Genomic DNA, 27,556 nt, shown 5'->3' with positions numbered 1-27,556 from the left:
AAAGATGTTTCATTTAAAAAAAGCATTGTGTAGTTATAAATTTAGACTGTAGAATCAGTACCAGTGACTTAACCCTTTAACACCTGAGGTGTCGCCGGTGACACTTAAAGAATGAATCTTTAACATACTTCAACCTTTCAGCGCGCCACTTTTCAGAATCCGCTGAAATTACGTTGATCGTGTTAACAGTTGAAAAGTTGCCATAAACTAGAAAAGTTGCATTACCTGCGATAATGCTGAATATTTCTTGCTGAAATTAGTCGCTAAAGATGCTGAAGCTTTTTGATGAAAATGGTGATGCAATTTACTTTAACTGCAGAAGGGATTTGCTGAAAATGTAAAAGCTATTTGTAAAATGTTAAATTTGCAAGAAGACTGGAAATTTCACTAAAGTACTATGAATTAGAGCACTGACAGTTGACCTAAAAAAATGTTGTAAAATTGCTTAAAAATCCCAAATACGTGAACATTTTGAAAAAATATGTAGGTTGTTGCTTAAATAAGATCCAAACTCCATATTAGCCCAAAAAATCTTAGTAGATCCCAAATTATCCAAAAAACCAAGCACATTATTTAAATACTAGCTAAACTCCAAAGTTGCCTAAAATTCCTTAGCAAACTAAAGTAATCAAAAACATTAGCCTGTTGCTAGAGTTGAAGCTAAACTCTAAATCAGCATAAAAATCCCTCAGTAGATAATAAATTAACCCAAAAAGCTAGCATATTAATACTAGCTAAACTCCAAAATAGCCTAAAATTCCTCAGTAAACTAAACTAGTCAAAAACATTAGCTTGTTGCTAGCTGAAGCTAAACTCTAAATTATCACATATAAAAACCTCAGTAGATAACAAATTAGCCCAAAAGGCTGGTACATTAATACTAGCTAAACTCCAAAATAGCCTAAAATTCTTCTGTAAACTGAACTAGTCAAAAACGTTAGCCTGTAGCTAGAATAGAAGCTAAACTTTAAATTAGCATTAAAACCCTCAGTACGACAAATTAATAAGCTAGCACATTGCTTAAATACTAGCTAAACTACAAAATAGCCTAAAATTTCTTAGTAAACTATATTAGTCAAAAACGTTAGCATGTTCAAAAGAAGCTTAACTGTATATTAACCATTAAACATTTCAGTAGATAGCATATTTGCCAAAAATTTTAGCATGTTACTAAAATTTTAGGTAAAACAATTTTTAAAATTACTATAATATATGAAAACATAGCCCATGGAACACATTTAAGGGCTGGTTGCTAATCTACTTAAAATTCTGAAATTTGAAGACTTTCTCATTCATTTCCTATGGGGCATATTTTGCTCAATATTAAAAAAAAACGATAAAGTTTATGAGCAAGCTGAACGTTTTGATGCCAAAATTGCTAAAAATCGCTGAAAGTGTGTTTGAGTTTTTACAAGCCAAAAAACATAAATAAAGGAGCAGGAGAATCACTATTTTGTGAATGCTTACTAAGAATTAACAAAATACAAAATATATATTCATCTCTGGTGTTAAAGGATTAAAGAGCTGAAAAAGTTCTCTTGCTCATTGAATGAGTGTGATTTTTGGCGTCTCTCACCTGAGCTTTGTCCAGCATCTCCTTAAATCCTTCAAGAGAAGTGAACTGACTCAATTCCTCCATTAGCTTGACAGGATCTAAATTCATCCACTGGATATCGGGCATACCCCTGCAGAGCAAACAAATACCAAAACCAATTTGATTACAATAGAGGAATCCTGAAGAGAAAATCGAAAATCTAATCTTTGCTATAAGCGGGAATACTTTAAGTTCAGTTTCTTTCTTGTGCTTTTGTTGCACCGGGCCACGCATGAGGCTTGCTGCAGTTACAAGATAAAATAGCGTTTATTATCCTGTTTCACGCTGCCACAATGCCCAGGGAAAAGGCACGGTGGCTGCCTGCTCACTTTCATTCCTCAGTGCCCTGCATTGAGTCATAACAATTACCTCTGCCTCCCAAACATCTTGATAAGGAGACTCAGAAGATGAGAAGGTAGGAGGAAAGCAAGTGAAGGATGAATTATAGCCTCACAATGTGCACAGACACTCTATTTGTAAATCTCATTGCATTTGTTTAAGGTTTTTAATGCTAAAAGAAATTCAATTTTATCGTGTTAGTAACAATAATTTAATTTTAAACTAAACTTCTGCTGCAAATTTAGATAGTTTAAAGACAAATTTGTAAAAATTGCCAATCTAAAATAAATTTTATTTTAGAAAAACTTTGAGAATGACTATAAAATTAAGGATTTTAAAGTATCTCCATTCAAAGCTCATTCTTCAAGAGGAATGCTTTCGTGTTCCCACATACCAGTCTTCTTTTTTGCTGCTGGTTGCAAAGACACTCCTTTATCGCCCGGTTTGTGCTTGACTGAACCAGACCCGGGCCCTTTTGTTTTTTCATAGATTTCTTTTTTTTTTTTGCTAAAACTTACCCCTCTTATTCTTCCCTTTCCACCCACCAATTTTTTTTACCCCCAAACATTTGAAACTAAAAGCAGCCTGAAGCAACCCTGCTGTAAATGACCGCTGCTAGCTTTATTTATCCTTTTTCAAAGGAAAAAAGCGAGTATTAAATACTTAATAAATAGCTGCAGATGTTGAAGGCTTTGCATGGATTACAGGAATGCTGGGATAATGTGTGAATCATCAAAGACCCCCTTCTCTGGTTCTGGTGCCTTCACACAAGCCAACTGGGAGATGCTGAGGATGGGAAACTTGTGTTTGTTTCTGTGTGCGCTGGCTTGTCATGCAACAGAGTGCCGACAGTTCAAATGGATCTATAAACAAATCATTTATTTTCAAAGGAAACATCTGCTAAAGGATCCCTTAAATAAAAAAGGGGGGCACAGTTGATTGAAATATCACTGCGGACAACAAATATGGACTTTCAGCAACTCTATTTCTCAAGAGAACTTTGTCAAAAAGGAGATAAATACCAAAAAAAAAAAAAATCGGCAAATACGCCCAGACCCTACTGTTTAATGTCTTGTAGCCGCTCTCTGTGCTTCTCGGGGGACTTGAGGTTTGAATACTGCCCATTTTATTTGTTGGACAACTCGGGAGCTGGGAGCCTGGGGCATTACCATGAGAATGCTGAGTGTTAGCCATGAGCTGACAAAGCCGCCCTCCCTCCCTCTTCTGGGGCCCCTGCACTGATGGACACTCACTCGTAAACTGAAAGAATGCTTACCATTGTCTGACCCAAAGGGCTCCCCTGCTACCACCACCGCCGCTGCCGCCACCGCCTCCCCGCCCTCCGCTCTACCAACCTGCCACCCAGTTGCCACTGCAGCCATCTCCTCTCCCTCCCTCACTTCGGTGCATCTCTCCCTAACCTTCTCTTATTGAAATCCTCTGTCAGGGTACCCCCTCCTCCAGGCCCTTTCTGAGCCCTAAAAGAACTCTATTACTGACCGCCGCTGTCAGTCACAGCACCCACTGACAGACTACTGAAAGCCCAACTGTATGTCTCCATCCAGCATGCTCTAAAAGCTCCACACAGATGAGATGGAAGCAGTGACAGCACAAGGAGAGCCCGGACCTTTTATGAAATGTTTTAATGTGCTAAGAAGATTTATGTTGGGTCAAAAATTCCAAGACTTACGGTAAATAGGCAGAGCCTCCCTGTAGTTTGGCCCCCTCCCAGAAACAGTCCAAAGGGGTGATTATCATACAGGGGAAAAGCTTGTCAATCATCTGGGATGAAGAAATAGAAATGAAGAATAATTAAACCTCACAAAAAATGTGGAAAGGACAAAAAAAAAAAAAGAAACCTCCTTTCATCAACGTACCCTTTCAATCATGACGTTTTCTATAATTGGCACTCCTGATTTATAGCATATTTTATTAAGGTCCCACGATCTACAAGGAAAAAGGTAACATAATTTATAGCGTTTACAACAGAGCATTAATGTGAAAAGCTTTTTCTCATCACACAGTCCACTTACTTGCCAAACAGCGACACCTGAACCTTGCTGGCAGAGAGGGCGGCTTCCATGTGGACCAGCAAAGCCTCTTGGGTAAGAATGTTGCCGCCTTCCTCTTTGGGGGTCTGGATAAGCATTTGTGAGGTAAACACTGACTCTTCTCCCTGCTTCTCCTTGGTGTAGCGAAGCTCCGTACTTACTCTACTACCAGCTAGAGAAAAAAAAAAGAAAAAAAGGAAAATACATTAAAAGTCAACCACGGATACTTTAAAGTGACTTTTTTTTCTGTACACATTTGCATCCTATTACAAAGTCTCCTGCATGCACACATATTTTCACAAGAACACACACATAATGACCAACGCCCTTGGCCTACACCAGTGTTGGTTTTGAAGGCACTTCATACAAGCCAATGTCTAGCCAATGGAAATGACTAATGCAGCTTCTCATTGGCTCTTTCCTCAAAACAGATGTGCCCTGTTAGCAGAACCAGCCGTTTGATGCCACTAAAACCCGCTGCCGTACAGCTATTGGCAGGAAGCACAGACCTAGAAGACACCACCTGTTCATCATCTCGATCCACTAAAGGGAGATCTTGAAGACAAAAAAGTTCATTTTGGTCAGGTGAATTAGAAGAAATACAAATATGCCGATTAGGATGAGCAGAAAATAGTTAAGGGGAAGCGGAGGAAGATAGGGAGGGCAATGCTGTTCTGTGCGGTAGACCCCAGTCCCCTAATTACAGGAGGTTGCCCTGAAAAGAGCTTGCCAGCCGGGGGGATCTGTGCCTGTGCCAAGTGGACATGAAACATGCCGCGCTGGATCACAGAGAGCCCGTCTGCCCCTCTTGCTGTCCCCACATGACAACCCCAGAGAGAGAAAGAGGAGGGGGTGGTTGGAAACAAGAACCTTCTCAACTCAGAATCCAGAGCTCCTCTACCTGCATTATGAGGCATCTACCACCTACTTCCTTCAACCCCTTTTTTGCTTCGGCTTCTCTCTCCACTCCAAGTGTATATCTTGTTCTCGCTGTCTTTTTTTTCCCCCCTCGTTCCTTCACGCTCTCTGCACCTCCCCCAGCCTGGAACAGGCTGTTATAATTGATGGGGAGAAAAGAAAAAACAAACTACTCAGCCTACACCGCTAAAGTGTGAGATCAGGTTAGAACTCGGGGCCTTGGAGACGCGGTCCAATATTTCTAGGCTTTAATTGCATTTGCAGGGGCTTGAGAATATCACGTCGCCTTGTTTATTTGCAGTCATTGGTGTGAGGTCTGGTGCATCCTGAAAACAAAAACTCAAAGAAAGAAAGACAAATGTTTTAAGGGAAAGATTGGAAAAAGTCACGATGTAGGGTCAATGTTTATAGGATTTTAGGCAATTGTTCTACTCCAGATCGTTTCCTTCAACTTCCAATCAAAAGGCTACAACTAAATTGAACCAATTCTGTTTGTGAGCCTCTTTGACATCTGTTAAACCTTTTTTGACGTTTCGTGTGTTAACCTCTGCAGTGCTGGGTTTTGATCCCAACAGGAACTGGGTGGCTCGGAGAGACTCTGGCTCTATAATTACAGGCCTCCTGAAGTAAATTATAGCTATTTGTGTCTCGTTCCTCCCATCTGGACCACCCAGGCTGCGGGTCCTCTCTCTGCTCTCCTTCTCGCCTTCTCTCCTCAGCCCCTGGTCCGGCCTCCGCCACCCCACTCCGCGGAGCTCAGCAGCAACTTCTGCTCAGGACTCGTTTCACCGCTCGCTCCCTCAGGAGCCTCTCCTGTTCCACCTTTCGGTGGTTTCTCTTCTTCTTTGCTTCCCTCTTTCTGGCGTTGTCTGCTGCTTTCTCACTCTTTTTTAGTTACCCCCTCCATAACACACTCCCCCTCTACTCAGCCTGTGCTCTGAAGACCCTTAAAGAGACAGCTCCCCGTAACTTTCCCACCCTGGGATGAAAAAGCTTTTGAGTGTGGAAACTGTGGTTTGAACATGCCAGCGGCTGCTCGTTTTTATGACATGTGCAAATCTGAAACATACAATATTTGTTTGTTACAAAACATCAAGAAACAAGACATTAACCTAACTGTGTATAAATCAAGGCCACTCCATCGTCATCTTACAGATTTTAGCCAAAAGCTCGACTTTGATGGGGGAACATACGAATCTGTTTACTGGCTTCACCGCCGAAGGTTCTTTCACGGCAGTTACGACATTTGGGAAGCGAGGAACGAAAGAAAATGCCATAAAATCTGACGAAGTTTCATGGCCTACAAATGTTTGCGCTCTTCTGCTTTGCTTAATTGTGCGGGTCTGTATCTGGTGTATACACAGAACCCTGTATTCTTCAGATTGCGGGACAATCTTCTTGGTTTCACTCCAATTCCTCTTCATGACTTCTTAGAGGGACAGTCCCAGTTCCAGGCCAGGCTGGGTCAGACCAGGCCGCCTTCAAACTTCAGTGTGGTAGATTAGCTGGATTAGGGGGCCTCTGAAAGGCCCCACGCTGCTACAGAGGAAGACCCAAGACGAAGAGGGCTGAAAGTGACATGTATGCTTTCATTTGCTATGCGGTTCTGTGCGCGTTGTCTCTCATTTGAATAGCGTGTCAACATGAGAACAAGAACTGGAGTATCCAATTTTATCGCTAAACCACCAGCTGATCTAATATCTACTGGAAAATATTCCCAAATGCAACCACAAATGAGATATTCATTCCCCCGGCATTGTACTTAGGATAAAAAAAATCCTCTTGGATCTTTTGTGACCTCCAGAAATGTCTGAATCAAAATCCCACGTGCAGCCCTGCCCTGTGGCATTCCCCAGCCAGGGCACCCACTGCCTTCAACAGGCTGCCCCCCCAGCAGATGGGCCGTTCCTCCACACAATCCTTCAGTACAGCTCCAGACTGAATGCAGACCCTTTTGTCATTCAACCCTTCAATTTCTTTCAAATGTTTCCCAACAAACAGCAGAATAAAGAGCTTTTTTCCACAACAAAAGCAAATGGACCAAAACTTTCCCAGCCTGTGAAACAATGCCAGGGTCGTCTGTGGGAGGGTGAAGCGCGGGGCGAGAAAGAGAAACTGGCACGTTGCTACTTTACCTATAGAAATACAGTGTATCTGTACAAGAGCCAACAGAGAGAAGCATTTGATGAGATAATCCCGATCAAGTCACGAGAAAACATCTTCCGCTTGTTCAAAGTCTCATTGCGAGGAGCCATCTTGCAGTCACAAGTTAAAAATTGAGTTAAAAAAAGGCAAAAACAACATGAAAGATTAGTTTAACTTACATTCTTTTCAGATGTGCCAGTGGTGTTAGCCACCACACATAAATTTCCACCAGGGTTGGCATTTAGGTACTTTCTATTTCCATATGTATAGGCTTGCCTCTGCTAATTATGCTAATCATGGGCAGTGTTGGCCACTGTGAAAAATAGTCACATTAGACACTCCACTGACCGCTAATACTGCCTAATGTGTGGTTGAAACATACATTCATCCCTCCTTGAAAAGCAAAATTTTTCCACGTTGCTGGTCTCATTCAGACGAGAAATGAATTTATTGAGCCCGAGAAGCATTTCTTTTTTTCCCCTCCGAGTAAGAAAATGTTCAGTCTCTATTTCGCTTTACTTTTTGTGCTTTGATGGCGGAAGGACAGACGTAAATGGTGCAAACTCTGAGGTGGCTGGTGTCGCTTTATTTCGCACAGACGAGAGACAAAGGTTACCCTTCGGCGAGAAGAGAAAGAGCGACTCATTATGCTGATTGAGGTTTGATTTTTTTTTTGCTTTTGGCCACTTAGCAAACGTACCAAAATGGTGGTTTAGGCTCCAAAAAACACAAGTGTGCATTAAACTTTAAAAAGAAATTGACAATAGAAGAACAAGCTTTGTGTTTGAAACTAAATATGGGTGTGTGTTTATTTGTCAGGGGGTGGTCTGTGTGGAAGTGTGCATAGGTGTTGAGGGCAATTCTGAGAAAGGGATGGAATGAGGTAGTGTTGGATTGAAGGATGGAGGGAAGGGGGGGTGAAATAAACATTTAGAAGTGACCCAGGTTGACTCTAGTCTTGTTTGTTCTCTCTACCAGTGAGGTCCCGAGCCCTGAACGCTGGGAGTTTATTTATCTAGCTGGGGCACCACCGCGCACTATTCACCTCCAATAATGCCTCATAGAGCTCCCTTTCTCTGTCTGAACTGGGACGCTGTGTGCACTCCAATGAATTATAGCATTTACCTGCTGCGCCGCTCTGAGGTTTGTTTAGAGAAACTGCTCCAAACTTTGAAATGCTCACATGTGCGTTCGTTCATTTACGTAAACTCTGGCGTGTTTTTTTCTCACCCTCCCCCCTCATTTTTTTCTAATTAGTCTAGTTCTTGATCTCCTCATATCCTGTCTGATTTCACCGTAAGCTTAACTAGCACTTCACTTACTATTCGTGTTTACACGGAGCGCTTTTTACCTCCACTTCTGCTCGTAGACTTTTTTTTTTTTTAATGGGACACGTGGTGAAACTGCGAGGCCTTGTCTCGCCACACTCATATTTGGACAGCTTGAGTCTGTGTATACGTCTGTCATGCCTCACCCAAACTCTGCCAAGAAAGATGAGTTTAGTTTATGTCCAAGTAAACACCATCGCTCTGACATGCAGGGCCCCCTTTTCTTTCTTTTCCTTCCTAAACAATCTTTTTGACTCTGTAGATGGAGAAGAACCAGATCTGAAAAAGTAAAAAGAAAGAAAGAAAGGGCACAACAAAGAAAATCATGAAGTTCTTGTTAACAGAAGACAGCAACCCCCTTTTGTAAAAACACTTTAATTCTCTGTGGAATAGAGACACGCCGGTGACTCCTTCACACTTGATGTTTGCTCAACTGAGACAGGAGAAAAAAAACTGTTAAAGAAAAAAGCGCAAGCTAGCCATAAACCACCCTTTTCCTGCCCCAACCCCCTATTGTCTCCTCTCATCCCTGTCTTCCTCCTGCACCTCTTTTTATGATCTTTCTTTTTTGCTTGTGGACAATGCAGACTGTTTCCATGGTCAGAACAATGTTCACACTCTCAACTTACGAATATTTGCCTTGGGCAAACTGTATAACTGAGGTGGGGGATAAGAGAAACACAATAAAATCCAGGTTCTTGTTTATGAATGAACCCCAGAAACATCTGCTGCTGCGACCGCATGTCTTCTCAAGTCTGTATTTGAACTGTTAAAGGTGATTTTGGTATTTCTGAGCCAGAAACAGTTCTTAATCCTCTTGTCAGACTAAACACCCTGATACTGTGGCTTTGAGTCTCACCTTTGCAGGTGTGAGAACTGAAGATTAATCCACCGACTTCTATATTACATCTGCTTGTCGCAGGTGTGCGACATACCTGAGACAAATAAGCCAGTGTGCACAGAAGTGAAAAAATATGAGTGGATTTCACAAAAACGCATTTTATTTTAAGATTTTCTTGCACAAACTGCTAAGCTTCATCTCCCTGTGGGGAAGAGGAAGCAATAAAACCAAAAAAATGTGGTAGCATGATGACTACACGCAGACAAGTAGAAACAAAAACACACACAAAGCACGAGCTCACCAAGAAAACAAATCAGTTTTGAACTTGACGCAAGGGTAACTAGAAAAGTTGCATTACCTGCGATAACGCCAGTGTGAATGCTTTTTACTGAAAGTAGTCGCCGAAGATGCTGAAGCTTTTTGCTGAAAATGATATTTACTTTAATTGCTGAAGAGATTTGCTAAAAATGCTGAAGCAATTTGAAAATGTTAAGAACTATGAAAGAGTGCTGAAGTTGACCTAAATTTCTGAAAAATTTGTAGTAAAATTGCTTTACAATCCCTAATATGTGCCAATGTTGCAAAAATATTTAGTGTGTTGCATACATATGAGCTAAACTTCAAATTAGCCACAAAAAAAACTTTAGTAGATGTCAAATTCACCAAAAAAGATGGCACATTGCTTAAATACTAGCTTAACTCCAAAATAGCCTAAAATTCGAAAAAATCTCAGTTAAAAATCTTAGCCTGTTGCTAAAATAGAAACTACTCTAAATAAGCCTGTAAAAACCTCCGTAAAAAAACAAAAACAAATTAGCCATAAATGAAAGCATGTTGCTAAAATGGAAGCTAAAATTCGAATTAGCACAAAAGGCTAGCTTGTTTAGCTTCCAAAATACTAGCTAAACTCCAAAATAGCCTAAAATTCAGAAATAAACTCAATCAGTCGAAAATGTTAGCCTGTTGCTAAAATAGAAACTAAACTCTAAATAACCATGTAAAAACCTCAGTAAAAAAACAAAGCCAAAAACGTTGGCATTTTGCTAAAATAGAAGCTAAAATCCAAATTAGCACAAAAGGCTTTCTTGTTAAGCTTGCTTAAATACTAGCTAAACTCTAAAATAGCCTAAAATTTATCAATAAATCAATGAGCCAAAAACGTTAGCCAGTTATTAAAGTGGAGGCTAAACTCTAAATTAGCCTTAAAACCCCTGTATATAACAAATTAGCACAAATGTTAGCATGTTGCTAAAATATTAGCTAAAATCCGAATTAGCATAAAAAGCTAGCTTGTTTTGCTTGCTTAAATACTAGCTAAACTCCAAAATAGCCTACACTTCGTGAATAAATCAAATAAGCCAAAAAAATTGGCCTGTTACTAAAGTAGAAGCTAAACTTTAATAGCCTCAAAACCTCAGTATGCAACAAATTAGCCAAAAACGTTAGCATGTTGCTAAAACATTAGCTAAATTTGAAATAGTAAAAATTACTATAAAAGAGGAAAATCTACTTAAAATTTTAAAAATTGAAGACTTTTACACTTGTTCCCTATGGGGCATACTTTGTTCAATATTTCAAAAACTATCAAGTTTATGAATACCAAAAACACAAGCAGTAACATCCTGAAGAAGCTGAACGTTTTGATACCTAGATTGCTGAAATCGCTGAAAGTGTGATTGAGTTTGTACATTCAAAAAGGAGCAGGACAATCACTATTGTTATGCTTAGTAAGTATTCACACAAAAATATATGTTTGTGCGTGTGAAACCTATGGAGAGATGTTATGGTTGGAATAACTGATGGCAAGCATATGCTCCAAAAGCAGTGAGGAGGCAAAGTGTTCACACATACGGTGTTGATTCTAGTTTATTCTGAACAAATGAGGATACATGTGGAAAAACTTGAATATGCTGCGGTCTGGTCTAGCATATTTATTTTAGACATGCCTTTTCAGTTAAAAAAAAAGAGCTCAGGAAAATCTAATGACTGATTTAGAACAATATTTTGACTTTTTTTTATTCTAGTTTTGCTTGTGAGCTTTGCATTCCTTGTTTCTGGCTCAAGTACAATGGCGCATGAGTGTGTGTGTTGCTTCTGTGTTTGTGTGAAAGAAAGACAGAGAGAACTAACCTCTCCTTGTTACCCAACCACTTTACTCTCCATTGAGGCCCTCGCAGCTTTGTCAATGGGCTATTGGTGGAAACAAGGCAGGAAGAAACTTTAGAAACATGGCCACGGCCTCTTAAAGGCACAGCGCTCCCTTTCAGCTCTGCTGCCTCAGCTCCCTGAATCCCACCAAAACAATTGGCACACAAACATCTAAACATCTCCTTTAAGAGAAAGCTCGGCCAATTAGCTCAAGAGGTAATCCCAAAGCTTTACACTGACCAGAAAGAAAAATGGAAACTGTGGAAATTCAATCTCTTGTTCTTTTGTTTTTGATTTACCCCGTTCTATCCTCTTCAAACTATTTTTATTCAACCCCTTTATTGGTTGATGATATTATTTTTTATATATGAGGTCATTTTAAAAGTAGTCTGATTGAAACAGTTAATGGAATTCCTGTGGGAGTCTGTTTGATCGCTCCAACACCTCCAGGTTCTGTGGAAGCCGCCTGTTGGCGTCCTCCAGCAACACGGTGGGCTCCGAAAAACCCTATAGAGTCTGTTTATATTCACCAACTGCTGTGGCTCTTTAGAGCGTGCAAAACAGGTGGGTAAACTTCAGCTGCATTCACTTATATTTTTTTTTTCCTTCTTGTGAGGAGGAGAGAGAAGGCGGAGGGAAGCGGGGCTGGGGAGGAGGTGGTGCCTGCTTGCCTCTTGTTGAATGGAATCCAAGAATAGTTAGGGACCACACAGGGAGCTGAGGGGGGGGAGGGAGGGGTCAGAGCCCTTAAAGATGGCTAACCATTCACACAGTCCATCTGCTGCGGGGATCAGGCTCCGCACTGAAAGCCTGGGGGTTTAAAAGGAATTTGGCCAGTGTGAAAAACCAAATAAAGTTGCCTCTGGCTCTGAAATCATACAGATAACTTTAGCGTAAGATAAGATGAAAAAGGAAAGGGGCGTCCAGAAGCTACTGACTTGATTAAAGGAAGATGGGTGACAAACATGCGATGGAAAAAGAAGCTTTGAATTATGAAAAAAGGAGACATGTATATTGATAAAGAAATCTATCAAAAGTCCTGATTGCTTGTTGATTTCAACCAAATGTCCTCAATTTGACTCCAGTCAAGTTTCTAGCCAGACATACAAGTGTGTCAGTCATGATCGCCAGTGCCCTCCCAAGGCACTAAGATGACATTAATGTGACCACCCTGCCTCTAGCCACAAGCCATTGTCATTCAAACTCGTATTTGCCACCATGTAACAAGCTGTCTGAACTCAAGAATCCACGCGCTGAACCCAAACATACGGAGAATCTCATGAGCAAACAAGTAAAAACAGAATTGTTTCATTGAAGAAATCTCTTCAACTCACCTTCCACCCATAGCTGCTCGATGTTTGTTTCGATGTCTGCCACCCGGAGTCCCACAGAAAGAGCCCCGAATACTAAGAGTCCAATAAAGAGGACCTTTCCACAGTGTCTCTGGATGTGGCAGCCCAGAGAGAACAGCAAGGCCTGGAACCTCGCCCGGATCCACAGAGGAGCTTTCTGACCTACCGCCTTCCCCTGGATATCGAGGGCAAAAAGGAGAAAACTGTTAGATCACCACAAACAAATAAAATATTCGTGTCGTGTTTTAGGTGATGAAGGAGCAACTATTAACTTCAAGAACAAGACGGCTGTTATTATGTGAATCTTGAACATGTCTGGCAATTAAAATAGCTCAAAATCCAATCTGTCATGATGGTAAATAGATGATTTAAAAGATTTAAGCCAATATTTTCGTCTAAGTTTGCAGGATTGGGACTTACATTGATTGAAAATCCAGTGAAAACTTCTCAAACTTATTTTTTAAGTGTAAAAGTCATCTTCTTATTCATTTAAACCACAAAAGCACACTTCAGCAAACAGATATATAACTCATACTGTCTTTTTCAAGATGCATCTGTCATAATTTGTGCAGCACATCTTCATATTTCCAGAGTTACAAATGTCGCTGCTGCTGCAGAGGACATTGCTCTGGTGTTGTGGTTTCTCTCAGCACTGCTGAAACACGTCCAAGCATCCGGGCGGTCCAAAGATGCTTTGTCAGATCAAACTCAATCAGTGGATTCCTTTACAGGACCCACCACATTTCCAAACAGACCCGGGGCCAGTGCGCACAGAGCCAGGAAAAGGCGCACAGGAAAAACAAGACAGAAATGGTTTCTTTCAGAAAGTGGACATTAATTCAAACAAACAGCAAAGTTTACATGCTGTTAATTCACATGGGCTCCTATAATGTGCCTATTTTCTCGAGATAAGACATTTCTGTCACAGCATCTCTGCTCTAAATCTCCTCTCATTCAATGGAGAGATTTGGATCTCATTCTCAGAAACCTTTTTTTTTTAAGTCATTCGAGTTTGCAGACAGAAACTCCGTCGCATCACCTTTGAGATCTGTTTAAGTGCGAAAGCAGCGTGGCAGTAGCTGGGTCTCCGGAGGAGGTCCGGGTTCGCGGGCGGCTGCTGGGAGCGCGTATAACTCGGGGGTAAATCTCCAAAGACGCCGGCCCCTGGGACCCCGCGATCCGAGGCCATAGTCCAAAGACGGGGGAGCGGGACGCGACGCGGAATCGGTGCGAGTTCAGCAACAATAATCCAACATAGAAGAAGCGGGGCTCATCCAACACCTCCGGCGACCACTCCGGGATTCTAGCCTTCCATGGAGACGCACGAGTCTCGAAACTCCATCCCAACATTATGCGCCGAAATCCGTAAAGATCCTTCAGTCTTCATTCGTCCAGAGAGTTTGGGGGAGAAACTAAAGAGGAGCGGTGCGCGTAGTAGTAGTAGTAGTAGAAGTCGTAGTAGTAGTAGTAGTAGCCCGGCTCTGAGGCGTCCGTGTCAAGTCTAACTCCGATCCCGTAGTGGTAACATTTGGAGGAGCTCGCCTCTCGGCAAATCCTGAAAAGGGAGGTTTGATGGAAAAGTGCTCCGGCTCCCATTGGCCAAGGAAGAGGCAAATTACTTTGCAAACATCGCCTATTATTAGCTGCTAAGCAACAGCTCGCCAAAGTGGAGAGAGAGGAGGACCACCCAGGCTGCTGCTGCCTGGGCTGCAGGGAGGGGAGGCGGGAGGGCGAGGGGGAGGGAGGAGAGGAACTCTTTCAATAAACTTTGCGCGCACGCACACACCGGAGCGTGTGCGTGCGCACCGTCTCACGCACCTCACTGCCTGCCCTGCTTCACTTGAACAATATTCCCAGTGGCCGGACCCTCCGGCTAGAACAGGGGTGTCAAACTCAATCGCACGGGGGCCAAAATGCAAAACACATCTTAGGTCGCTGATAGCTGAAGATGCTGAAGCTGATAGCTGAAAGCACTGATGCTAATAGTTGAAAACTCTAAAATACCCAAATTAGCCTTAAAAAACTACAAAAAATGTAAGTTAACTAAAACAGCTAGCATAGAGATGAAATATCTGCTAAACTCAAAAAAAGCCTAAAAAACGGCAGAAAAGCCTAAATTAGCCAAAACAGTTAGCATGTAGCTGAAATATTAGCTCAACTTCAACAATGGCTAAAAAATAAACAAAAAACCTAAATTGGCCAAAACAGCTAGCATGTAGCTGAATATTGGCTAAACTACAAAACAACCTCAAATAAACAAACAAATGTAAAAATTAGCCAAACAGCTAGTATGTAGCAGAAATATTAGCTTAATTCCAAATCAGCCAAAACAAACAAACAAACAAATAAAAAAAGCCCAAATTAGCCAAAACAGCTAGCATGTAACTCAAAATATTAGCTAAACTCCAAACGGCCTAAAAAACAGAATAAAAGCATAAATTGCCAAAAATGGCTAGCATGTAGCTGCAATATTAGCTTAACTCCAAAACAGCCTAAAAAACAAAGAAACAAAAAAGCCTTAATTAGCCAAAACAGCTAGCATGTTGTTGAAAAAATAGCTAAATTTCAAAATAGCCTAAAAAACTGAAGAAAAGCCTAAATTAGCAAAAAAGGCTAGCATGTTGTTGAAATATTAGCTTAACTCCAAAACAGCCTAAAAAACAGACAAAAAAGCCAACATTCGCCAAAACAGCTAGTATGTTGCTCAAATTTTAGCTAAACTCCAAAACAGTCTAAAAAACAAAGAAACAAAAAGCCTAAATTAGCCAAAATAGCTAGCATGTTGTTGAAAAAATAGCTAAATTTCAAAATAGCCTAAAATACTGAAGGAAAGCCTAAATTAGCAAAAAAGGCTAGCATGTTGTTGAAATTTTAGCTAGGCTAAAAAAATCATAGTAAATTCCAAAATAATCCAAAAAGTTTGGATGATACCAATTTTTTTTAACTTTAAAACTGTAACTTTTTAACAAAATTATGAATAATAAAAAAGGCAAGAACATGTATACATATATATTTTAGAATAAATCAACTTAAACCTTAAATAACTTTTACTCTTCATAAATCAAAACTTGTATCAAAATGATACAAGTTAGAAATGAACGCAAGATAACATCGGACCATTAATAACAATAAAATAAAATGATCTGGATGGCTGAGGTACACATATATCAATTTTTCAATAAATACAAAGAAAATCATCTTTTGTGAGTAGAATGCAAACATTCCCTTTTATTTGAGCTTGTATGGGGGGATTAGAGATCTTTCAACACTTTCCATATCACTCCGGGCCATCTCATGTTTTGGGAAGCCTTTGGAGCCTCACATTTGCAGCAGACCAGACGTTAGTCTGTTCCTGCAGTGGGACCACTTTGTTTCCAGACAGCTGGAAGAAAGTCCTGAGTGTGTAGGATCTCTGCAGCAACAGCTGTAATCTCACCTCTTGTGGCTTCTAAAAAAGTTGATAGCCTATTTTCTTCCAGAAAATATAACCTCTCACCCTATGAAACACAACAAAACAATGAAAAAGTCAAGAAAATAATTTCTTTGCTGCACCTTTTTTCATCAACACCTTGGCATGCACGCCGTCTCCCAGCCTTATCTCCAATAGGCTTTTTGGAACATTTCCATGTTTTGCCATGCTTGATTTAACCGGTTCAGAAAGCAGTTCACCTTGTAAGAAACAAAGAAAAAAAAAGAAAGAAAGAAAATAGTTTGTTTTAATACAAATGAACGGTCCACTGGGGCTGCACAGTGAGAAGGCCCCGGTTCAAATTCCAGCTGGGACCTTTCTATGTGCATGTTCTCCCTGTGCATGCATGTGTTTGCACCAGTGAGTTCCTCCCACTGTCCAAAAAGTTATTTTGGAATTGTCCCTATAGGTGTGTGATTGTGTGGCCCTGTGACAGACTGCTGACCAGGAGTAGCCCGCCTTCACCCAACAGTAGCCAGGTTAGATTGGTAGCCCCATGACTTCAAAAGGGATGGATGGATGGATGGGATGATTGATGGAAGGATGGTTGGATGTATGGATGGATTGTTGGATGGATGGATGGATGGATGGATGGATGGATGGATGGATGGATGGGATGATTGATGGATGGATGGCTGAATGTATGGATAGATGGTTAGATGTACGGATGGGTGGGTGAGTGAATGGATGGAAGGATAGATGGGTGGATGGGATGATTGATGGAAGGATTGATGTATGGATGGATGGGATGATTGATGGATGGATGGTTGGATGTCTGGATAGATGATTAGATGTATGGATGGATGGGTGAGTGAATGGATGGAAGGATGGATGAATGGGTGGATGGATGGACGGATGGATAGTTGGATGGTTGGTTGGATTGATGGATGGATGGATGGTTAGATGGGTGGATAGATGGTTGGATGGCTGGCTGGATAGTTGGATGGATGGATAGATGGATGGAAAGATGGATGGATGGTTGGATTGATGGCTGGATGGATGGATGGCTTGTTGGATGGATGATGGATGAATGTATAGATAGTGGATGGATGGATGGATGGATGGATAGATAGATAGTTGGATTGGTGGATGGGTGGATGGTTGGATGGATAGTTGGATTGATAGGTGGATGAATGGCTTGTTGGATGGATGGATGTATAGATAATGGATGGATGGATGGTTAGATGGGTGGCTGGATGGATGGATAGATGGATGGATAGATGGTTGGATGGATGGATGTATAGATAATGGATGGATGGATGGATAGACGGATGGATAGATGGTTGGATGGCTGGCTAGATAGTTGGATGGATGGATAGATGGATGGATGGTTGGACTGATGGCTGGATGATGGATGAATGTATAGATAGTGGATGGATGGATGGATTGATTGATGGATGGATGGATAGATAGTTGGATTGGTGAATGGATGGATGGTTGGATGGATAGTTGGATTGATTGATGGACGGATGGATGTATAAATAGTGGATAGATGGATGATAGGATGGATGGATTGAAAGCGATCCACTGATATAAAGCCGATCATGGCCCCTCCTATAAGCAAACGTCTGTTTTTCTTGCCTGAGCATCAGCCTGTGATGCTGTGGGGAACATTTGTCAGACGACTGGTGTTAATGTGAAACACTTTTAGTGACTGTTAAACAATCTAAAACTAAAGCAGAGCAATTTGATTCCGAGTGACAGACACAAGCTCAATTTGATGCAGGTAGGAAGTGTCACGGTTCACTCCTGAGCTGTTTGGTCTATCATCACTGTCACACAGCCTGGATGAGGAACAAAAGGGTCAATATGTCCACGCTTTGCAATGTGTCAGAAAAGAAAGTCATTCTGTGGGTTTCCTTTACTTTTAATAAATTAAAAGTCTACAATTTTTTTTGTTAAAAACAGTGTTTAGCACAAATTGCTGCAAATACAAAAACAAAGTCCTTTAGCTCTTTTTTAATTGGAAGCTCTGTATCTCAGATATCAAAATAAATGTTGTTAATGTTCATTTTGTTCAATTTAACAAGTTTTATTAAAAAAATATATTAAAATATACTTTTTTATACATTAAACGTTTTTCAGAACTTCCATTGTTTTACATGTTTTTAATGTTAAAGTGAATCATGCATATTTATGTATTTGTATATAAATATAAAATATGACATTGAATTGAATGTATTTATTCTGCAATCTGACATTTGGCTCAAACTTTTAATATTTTATGAATTGCTTTAAAGGAATAAGAAAACTCAAGTAGTTTATACGATTAAGCAAATCTTAACCGAGATTACATTTTTTTTTTTTACAATTTCGTAATGTTTTTTTGTGATTTTTTTTCATTTTTTTAAATAGGATCAATTTTTATGTGAAGCATCCGTCATTGATTATTAAATCAGATTTTTTATTTAATTTTGGAGCACAGAATAATAAATTATTCTTTCACCACTTTTAAGAAGTTAATTTTCAGAAAAATCTAAAAACTATATTATTTTTATTTTTTTACAAGGAGCCACATTCAAATTAAAACCACCTTCAATCCTGTTCAGTTTACTCTACAAATAAACAATTTAGAAAAACTGATAGATTTTGTTTACAGATTCGGGTCTGTCTGTTCCAGAGACTCTTTTGAAGTTTTCAACATAAAAACATTCAAACAATGTGAATTATTTTCCTTTTTTCTCAGCTAATCCTTAATAAAGATGCTATCAGATCCGTGGGTTTACCCTCTGCGTCAGCGGAAGCTCACTGATTCTTTGGTGTTTACTCTTTTATCCACCTGAGGACCTGCTCATTTCCCAGAGTGGCACTGTTTCTTCACTTTACTGGAACTGGTTCTCTTGGACCGGGCTGGCTTTGAGTGGTAGAGGGGAAAAGGCAGCTGGAAATGGGAGCTAATGTGGAATGTGAGGAATTGGGCTGTGTGGTATGGGGCCCCTTCAAGCCTAACAAACTCAGGGAGGTCCGAGGCCTGGTCTGGAGGCCTTGGATAAATAAACCATCTGAGATGACCATGCGCTGTGCAGATATCTGCCATCACACCTCCCTGGACTCCAAATACAACCCTCGCTGCTTCCCTCACTTCTCTCTATCCTTATCCTCTCTCTGCCTGCTCCATCGCTCCTCTTCTGGTCTCTCCTTTACTCTTCAGTTTGCATCTTTTTTTAAAATATTTTTATTGTCTCTTCAGTTTTATCTGGTACTGCCATCCCGTTTTTTCCCCCGGCCCTCCCCTCCATTCCCCCCATTTCATCTCTCCCCAGTGACCCCATCCATTCAGTCGTTCATCCATGCATGGCTTGCTGTCCGTCCGGAGTTCTGTATGTGCTATAGGCAGAGTGCGCAGCGTTTCTGGCACTCAGGCATCTGACAGCAGATGAGTTTGGGCTCAGAAAGCTGTTTATTTTGTAACGCATAGATTGGAAGACTACTTTTCTTCCCTTCATGAAGGCAGAAGATTTGGCATAGAAGGGACAGCTAAGCACAGAACACTCAAAAAACAGAAAAAAGTCAAATGTATTTCATTTTTGACAAAATGGTAAGAGTTAGTGGAAAGTGAAGTTAAATAATTGATTTTTCTTTCTTGATTTATGAAAAAAACAGGAGTAAAAAGTCACTTTTGATACATGGATAAAAATATTAATTAATGATATTATAAAAGAAGAGCAATAGAAGAACAGCTTTGCTTAGGAGTATAAGTACTAAAATAAAAGTACATCCTCATGCCATTTGTGGTATTAGAGCTACAATATTTCAAATTTTGATTGTTGAAAGTGCCAAAAAGTTACATATTTATTCATATACATATCTATATATATAAAGTGATCAAAATTAAATATTTAAAACAATTTTTAAGGTTACAAAGTGGAATTCTTCAAGATGCATTTTCTATTTTCCTCAGAACACAACTAAATTGTGTTTTTTTTATCTTAAACATTACTTAACTCTGGAGATTTGCTATAGTATCCATTACTATTTTGTTTAAGTAATAAACATGTGATATTTCAAACTGTTTTTAAGGTTTTACAGAATAAAGTTTGATAGAGAAAATGTTCTTTCAGCGTCGCCAGTGATGCTTAAACACAACATTTTTAACATACTGTAGCTTTTCTACCGTTAACGCAATCAATGTAATTCCAACAGATTACGTTGATCGTATTAAAAATTGAAAAGTTACAGTAAATGGAAGAACATAAACACTGGAGCTTCAGCGTTAAAATGTTAACAGGGGTTTGCAACCTGCAGCTCCAGAGCCACGTCCGGCTCTTCTACCCCTCCGCTGTGGCTCCCGGGTTAAAGAAAAATACAAAGCTTTTAGTTTAAAAAAGTAACTGTAAAGTACAATTTATAAAAAGTAATATAACTTATCACTCTGCGAGCCTCCAAAGCAGAGTAGCCATAGTTGTTTGATGGTTAAGAAATAAACATTTTGAGAAATTCCAGTGTTTTAAGTGTGCCTCATGGTTAAAAAATGCAATTAATTAGAGTTAGATTTATGAATTTCTAGCTGGGAAGCACTACAAATGTATATATATATATATTTCCCATTGCTGACATTACACTACCTACCACTAGATTTGCTCCATGAGCTGATCCTATGCGACACAGGGAGTCTTTTATTTTGAAAGGAAGTCTTGTGAAAATTTGTTAAAAGTTATAAACTTATATATTTGGGGGAAAAATATTTTTTCCCTAAAGTTTGTTGAAAAAGAAATAATAGTTAATTTATATTTCTCATAAAAATAACAACAACATAAATACAAAGTAGTGTCTTGTTTATCTAAAGCAGGGGTGTAAAACTCAATCGCACAAGGGGCCATAATCCAAATTACACCTTAGGTTATGGGCCAAACAGGATAAACATTTATTGAACACTATAAAACAAAATTTTTAAAACTAAAACTTTTTAACATAATTATGAACTAGATATATGGCATTACTTGTGATGATGCTAGTGTGAATGCTCCAAGCTGAATTTGGCCGCAGAAGATGCTAGTGCTGATAGCTGAAGATGCTGAAATTGATAGCTGAGAACATTGAAGCTGATAACTGAAAACACTGAAGTTAATTTCTGAAAACTCGGAAGCTGATATCCAGCTAAAATACTGGCTAAATGCCAAATTAGCCTAAAAAAACAAAAAAAGCTTAAGTTAGCCAAAAAAGCTAACCTGTAGCTGAGAAATTAGCTAAACTCCAAAATAGCCTAAAAAACTTTTAGAAAGCCTATATTACCCAAGTCAGTGTGTAAATATTAGCTAAACTCCAAAACAGCCTAAAAAATGAAAAAAAAAAGCCAAAATTAGCCAAAACAGCTAGCATGTAGCTGAAATATTAGCTAATCTCCAAAATAGCCTAAAACACTTTTAGAAAGCCTATATTACCCAAGTCAGTGTGTAAATATTAGCTAAACTCCAAAACAGCCTAAAAAACGAGAAAAAAAGCCAAAATTAGCCAAAACAGCTAGCATGTAGCTGAAATATTAGCTAAACTTCAAAACAGCCCAAAAAATTTTAGTAGATATAATAATAGTCCAAAAAGCTAGCAGAATGCTAATTCTGAAACTTTAAAACTGTAACTTTTTAACATAACTATGAGTAATAAAAATGCAGGAATATTATTCTAGAATAAATCAATTTAAGCTTTCTTTTATTGGATTTTACGACTGTAACATCGTTGTATCGTCTAATTTACGAAGTGAGATGAGGGTTAAGGATTTTTCTTTCACCTTAGGAACAAAAACGCTTTTTTTTTTTTTGAATTTGACTTAAAAAAAGAGACATATTTGCCTTTTTTACTTTTGATGGAGCGTCAAAGAGAAAAGATTGTATTTGCCAGACGTGTTAAACAAGCAGAATAAAGTGGAAACGATGAAACCCACAGAGTGCCTTCACAGCTTGGTTCCTTTAGACATTGTCGTCTAAGTTTTGAAATCCAAAGCAGGAAAAAAAAAAAAAAAATTAAAGAAAGAGTCCTAGTGTAAGACGGATGGACTGGATGTGTGGAAAGGACAAATGTGTGATCCACAGACGTACACAGATGTGCCGAAAGGTGGGGTGGAGTCGCAAATCTGAGTTGGGGGGTTGCCTGAGTAGATGGGTGGCTTCGATGCTTGAGGGCTGATTGTGGGTGAGCAAGAGACACCCACACACACACAACCAGCAGGCCACCCAAGTGGCAGTCAGTCAGAAACCTGCGTGTGTTTGCTGCTGACCCCTACACATTAGCACAACACTTCCTCAATTTGTCTTCTGTGTTCTTTGACCACAAATGAATTTCCTCCCTCCTCTTCTTTTTTCCACACCACCTTTCAAGAATCCAACACCCCACTGCCACCACCAAACACGTACACCCTCGCTGAAACCAATCTATCCTCAAATTAAATGTCTGATTAAATACAGACACTTTTCTCCCCAGTTTTTATGTTGCTCCGCCAACAAAGAATGTGTGTGAAGACACAGATCCTATGTGTGGGATAACAAGCTCTGAGACACCCCTTAAAGGCACAAACACAGCCACACACTGGCTCACAAAGCCAGATATTTTGTCTCTGCAGAGCACCCTTTGCTAATTAACTTAACATTGAGCGAGTCTCTGATTGGGATCAAGGCGGTGAAATCACAGGAAGGAGCAGAAGATTGACCTTTTCGGCATCCGAAGGTGTCCCTTTCTCCTTAATCTTATTAGTTAGAGTGGTTGAGGTGGAAGTGCAACTAAATCGACAAAAATAAGATTCACTTTCAAACCAATTGACAAAAATATGACTTTTGTTCTTATCGAAATGAGGTTTCTCATGGATTTAGATGGGAGGTCCTCGGATGCGGTTTTTCATCAAGGCGCTCTTTTGAAAAAGCCATTTCATCGGTGTTTGCCCACAGACATATATATGCACGCCGCCGCTTGTGAGGTTCTTTTCAAGCTGCAGGTCTAAGTTTGCATTACCACCTGCTAGCTGCATCTGACAAAACCACTGTTACAACCTCACAAACAAAGACTTAAAGAAAAGTGTGTTTCTCTGTCTCTGTCTGTGTTCTGTGTGTTTTGCTCCAGAAAGGCAACCATTCATTACGATGACAAAGGGGTAAAGAAATGCATTATCATAATTAATCTTGTGTGAAACTGTGGGTGGCAGCTTCAACTCTGCTATACGGCTCTGACACAACTGCTCAGTGGAGAAAGAGTCGCTCTGCCACTGGGAAACGTTCTGCCTTTTCACTTCGATCTGGGAAAATTTAAAGACCACAAATCTCACAGGAAGTTTCCTCTAAATAGTTCAAGCCTCAAAAGGAACATTTAGCATAAAAAGGGATTTTTGTGTATTTGATAAGCTTTATTTTTGTCTTTATTTTTAAACAGATGCTATTTGGGTGGATGGAAACAAATAAATCTCTACAAATGTGTTTTTCGCTTCAGTTATTCGTCCTGCTTTAGCGGAACATCCTAAAATGTGAAATCTAAACAGGCCGACGTCCCTAAATGATCCAATGTTTGATTTTACAGATCATTTGTGCTGCTTGAATTTGTTTGCATAATTAAAAAACACTGAAAACATGAACATTTGTGCATACTCTTGGATTTGTGTGACACGCAGATGTCTTACCCTCAGACAGGTAAGGCTAAGCATGTAGAGATAAATGCATGTGTGCTTTAGACGGGGGGGGTTACTTATGGTGGGGTGGTGCAGAGGGAACTTTGTGGTTTTTGTACAAATACACACATTTCTGCCCAAACACACCCAGCTGCCAGATCTCATCATGTGGGTGAGAAGAGAGAGGTCAGAGTGGACTTTTCCCATTAAGGTCAACACACACACAAACAAAGCAGGGAGTCCTAACTGTTATTTTTGTGTCTTTACAGCTCAGGAAACAAATGTGCTCCTTTCCTGCCACATTGGGGCTCCTTAAAGTGCAAGGTAGCAATGGCACATTTTTTTTTATTTTTTTTTACCTTAAGATGCAAAATTACAGGCCATTGAAGGGTCATGCTTTTCTTAAAGTCCCCCTACATTTTTTTTTATTTTCCTTAATTTTCCCATTGTGGTTTTAATTAAGATTGTGGAGTTTTTAACAAAAATACACACTCTAAATGTCTTAAATCAATTTTTCCTGTTGATCTGAAGCCTTCTTTTCCAAAAAAAAAAATCCCTCTGTGTGGGCGTGGCTTATGGTTACGTTCTGGAGAACGGTTCCTGTGTCCGGTTAAACCACCCGGTGGATCCTAGGCTCCTATAAAAAAAGCAGCGGGGCTTCTGCTGCTGGGCGTTAAAACGCAGGTTGGATCGAACGCGGAAAGCACATTTGTGACAGCCAATGGGATTTTACTTGAAGTTTCATTATAAATACGTAAGGCCAACTTAAAACAAATCTCGTCTTGGACGCAATTAAAATACCAATGCGATTATCCGCGGCTCTGTCCAGTTGAAAAATGTCTCTTTTTCTGCAAATAATCGAATCATTATTGACGTTGCTGTGACCAATAAATCCAATCCATTTTCCCCTCAGATTCTTTGGGGAAATAATGAAAGCTAACATCAGTATGGCTTTTCATTGAATTACAATCATTTACAGCACAGAAGTGGGACGTTATCCTATCTTCTCCGGCCTCTACAGCTACATCCGGGCTAGCTAACTACTGTTACATATAAAAGTTTCAGGATTTCAAACAGTTTTTCTCTGGGACTTTGAGTGACAGCGACATAAGAGGTGAAACACTCGGAAATGCAAACACAAAATGATTTCTTCTTATATTTTTTCTCTTTCAGAAGAAAAAATGCCACACATACATGTTAAAAACTCAAAAAAAACAAAACTATATTGGCACACTAAAGAACAAATTTGAAATGAGTTTTTTTTCATGGGTTCTTTTCCTACCTGGAAGTAAGGCGCCTCATTCTCTGAGGCCCCGCCTTTTGTTGCCACCCACTTAATAACTAATCCCTTTCACCCACGTGAACAAACAACATCCAAACTTTTGCAAAGATGGATGTACAAACCACATATCTGCCTTTAGTAGACTTGGCCATTGCTACACTGCTTGTGTAGGCTAGTGGCTGAGCTAGCTGAGCGGAGAAGCTAGCGGATGAGCACCGCTAGCTGGGCAGAGAAATTAGTTGCTTGGCTCAATCCAAATTCTTCCCTTCTCCCTACCCCTACAGTTAGCCCTCCAAACGGAGAGTTATGGAAAAATAGTGTCTCAGAATTCACATGTCACTTTCGCTCTATGATGCCACCAATAGCCGCTGGTCAGCTAGAGTTAGCACGGAGCTTCCAGCACTCAAATATACATAACAGTGGCTTTATAATGCTAAAAAAGTCATGCTACAAAAAAAAGTCATTACTTACATTTAAATGTAAACATGAAGAAAAGCTCTTCTCCTCCGCGGCACAGCGCAAGAAAGTTTACCCTAAAAAAATATAGTTTGGACATGACGTTACAACAAATGCCCTTTCAAATTAAGGGGTGAGAGGAAGGGAAGAATTTAGGTCGGGCCTTTGTGTGCTGGCAGCGCAGACTCTTCCTGAAAGGGGCGGTTCTCACTTTATGACATCAGCTCGTGAGAACCTACTCGTTTTCCTGGGTTGGGAGGGAGTGATGCTCAGAGAGGAGGTTTTTAGAGGAATTATATCAAAATACCACTTTGGGGTGGTTTATAGTGAGGAATGAACATTATAATACACTTAAAGCTCGAAAAGTTGATTTTGTATGGTACAGGCCCTTTAAAATAACAGTAACACGTGTTGAGATTGTGCTCATCCTGCTATTATAAAAAAAAAAAAGAAAACTACTGGATATAGATCTAGAATGGAGGCAATTGTATACATTCGGGGGCAGACAACAATAATTCAAAACACTCTTGACCATCTTTTCTGAAGAAAAAGTCAATTTTCAGCTGTAGTTGGCCGTCGGGCCGTAGTTTCGCTAGGATTTACTCATTTATCTATGGTCCTATCAGCATGTAGGACGTCACCAACCCAGAGTTTAATCACCAAAGTCTATGGACTTATTTCATGTACATCTTTTATGTCAAAAATACATCTTTATTTATTTACATTGCTAAAATCTCTTTTTATTGAAATATAACATAGATCTTTGGAGAGTAAATATTTAATCCATACGGAATATCAAGAGGATCCATAGATGTTCTTTTGGATGTTCTCCCAAAATTATCTTAATTTAAGCAGAATTTTTTTCACCAACCACCTCAGCGATGAAAAATGAGAATTGAAGTTATTGAAAATAACCAGAAAATATGATCTATTCTATATCTGGAGGGCTTTGAATCCCACTTTCCAAGTAGGTTTTGTAGTTTCAAACTTTGATATGTATCAAAATAACTAACATTTGTTAAAATCTGTCACTCAAACTTGATAAATTACCTTAAAACGTACAATTCTAGCTGGTTCACATATCCAGAGTAGCAATAAGTCAATGTAATGTAGCAGCTCAGAGTAGAATTACACCGCTTTACAGCCGCCTATTATCCCCACCCAACTAAACAGAATCCAGCATTTGTTCTACCTTGTAGTCCAACAGATTTTCTTCTGTCATTACCAATAAATTCTCCTCCTAGTTCTTTTCCAGAGACTCATTATCCTCTTTTTTCCCCCATATTTTGACGCAGACAGACGGCAGTTTCTTTGCTGGTTTGTGGCATCTTGTGGTCAAACTCTCCGTGTGATAAATGCCCTTTTGGACCCGTCGGCATCCATACAGCAGCTGCTTTTAGGAATGGAAACGCAGTTTTAATGGAAACTGTACTTTGTGTGAGAAATAATGCAGTTTAATAAAGAAAACATACTCATTAAACAACATTTGATCCAAAATTCCTTTTTCTTCACCTGGAGCAAGTAAAAAAAATACAGATATGTATAAAAAAAACCCGATCTGAAAGTAATAGTAGTATCGGTTGAAAACCACAGATATAAACAAGAATATTTTGGCAAAAAGCAACTTGATCAGGAAGTAAATAATCAGTTTCTGGCAATCTTTGTTAGTTATTTATGAACGTGTGATGCAAACACAAAAAAACATCCAATCATAACCTGTCTTTTACTTTTACTTTACTGTGGGTTAGGTTTTTAATTATAAATCGCTTTAAGCTGCACAATGTATGAGAAGCACTTTTTATGAGAAAACATTTCAATTGGATTTACCAAGTTAAATAAATAAGTAAAAATCTTGGAATTTATAACAAAGCTAAACATTTGCTAAATTAGATAGATAAGCACATTTCTCCTTGATTTTACCATATTTTTCATATTTTTTGGAAGTCTGGGGTAGAGTCGAACCTAGAACCTTTAATAATTTTGTAAAAAAAAAATCATTACGAATAATTCATTTGATTTACTACAATGAGCACAGCTCTAAACTATTT

General features: G+C 39.5%; 1 protein-coding gene across 1 annotated transcript in view; it reads right to left on the bottom strand.

Annotated features, from left to right (window-relative positions):
* Positions 1-14,627, bottom strand: part of ptch2 (patched 2) — a 31,725-nt gene extending 17,098 nt beyond the window's left edge. The window contains exons 1-6 of the mRNA XM_024274161.2: positions 13,756-14,627; positions 12,699-12,891; positions 3,967-4,156; positions 3,811-3,880; positions 3,624-3,715; positions 1,577-1,685 (exon numbers count right to left, since the gene is read on the bottom strand). Of these exons, the coding sequence (XP_024129929.1) occupies positions 1,577-1,685; positions 3,624-3,715; positions 3,811-3,880; positions 3,967-4,156; positions 12,699-12,891; positions 13,756-13,905 (804 nt within the window). The 5' untranslated portion in view covers positions 13,906-14,627. The remainder of the gene's footprint in view (positions 1-1,576; positions 1,686-3,623; positions 3,716-3,810; positions 3,881-3,966; positions 4,157-12,698; positions 12,892-13,755) is intronic.
* Between the last annotated feature and the right edge of the window lie 12,929 nt (positions 14,628-27,556).

This window comes from Oryzias melastigma, linkage group LG17 (assembly GCF_002922805.2).
Source record: "Oryzias melastigma strain HK-1 linkage group LG17, ASM292280v2, whole genome shotgun sequence".
Taxonomy (NCBI): Eukaryota; Metazoa; Chordata; class Actinopteri; order Beloniformes; family Adrianichthyidae; genus Oryzias; species Oryzias melastigma.
Note: the sequence above shows the minus strand (reverse complement) of the source record. Positions and strands in the feature narration are given on the sequence as shown.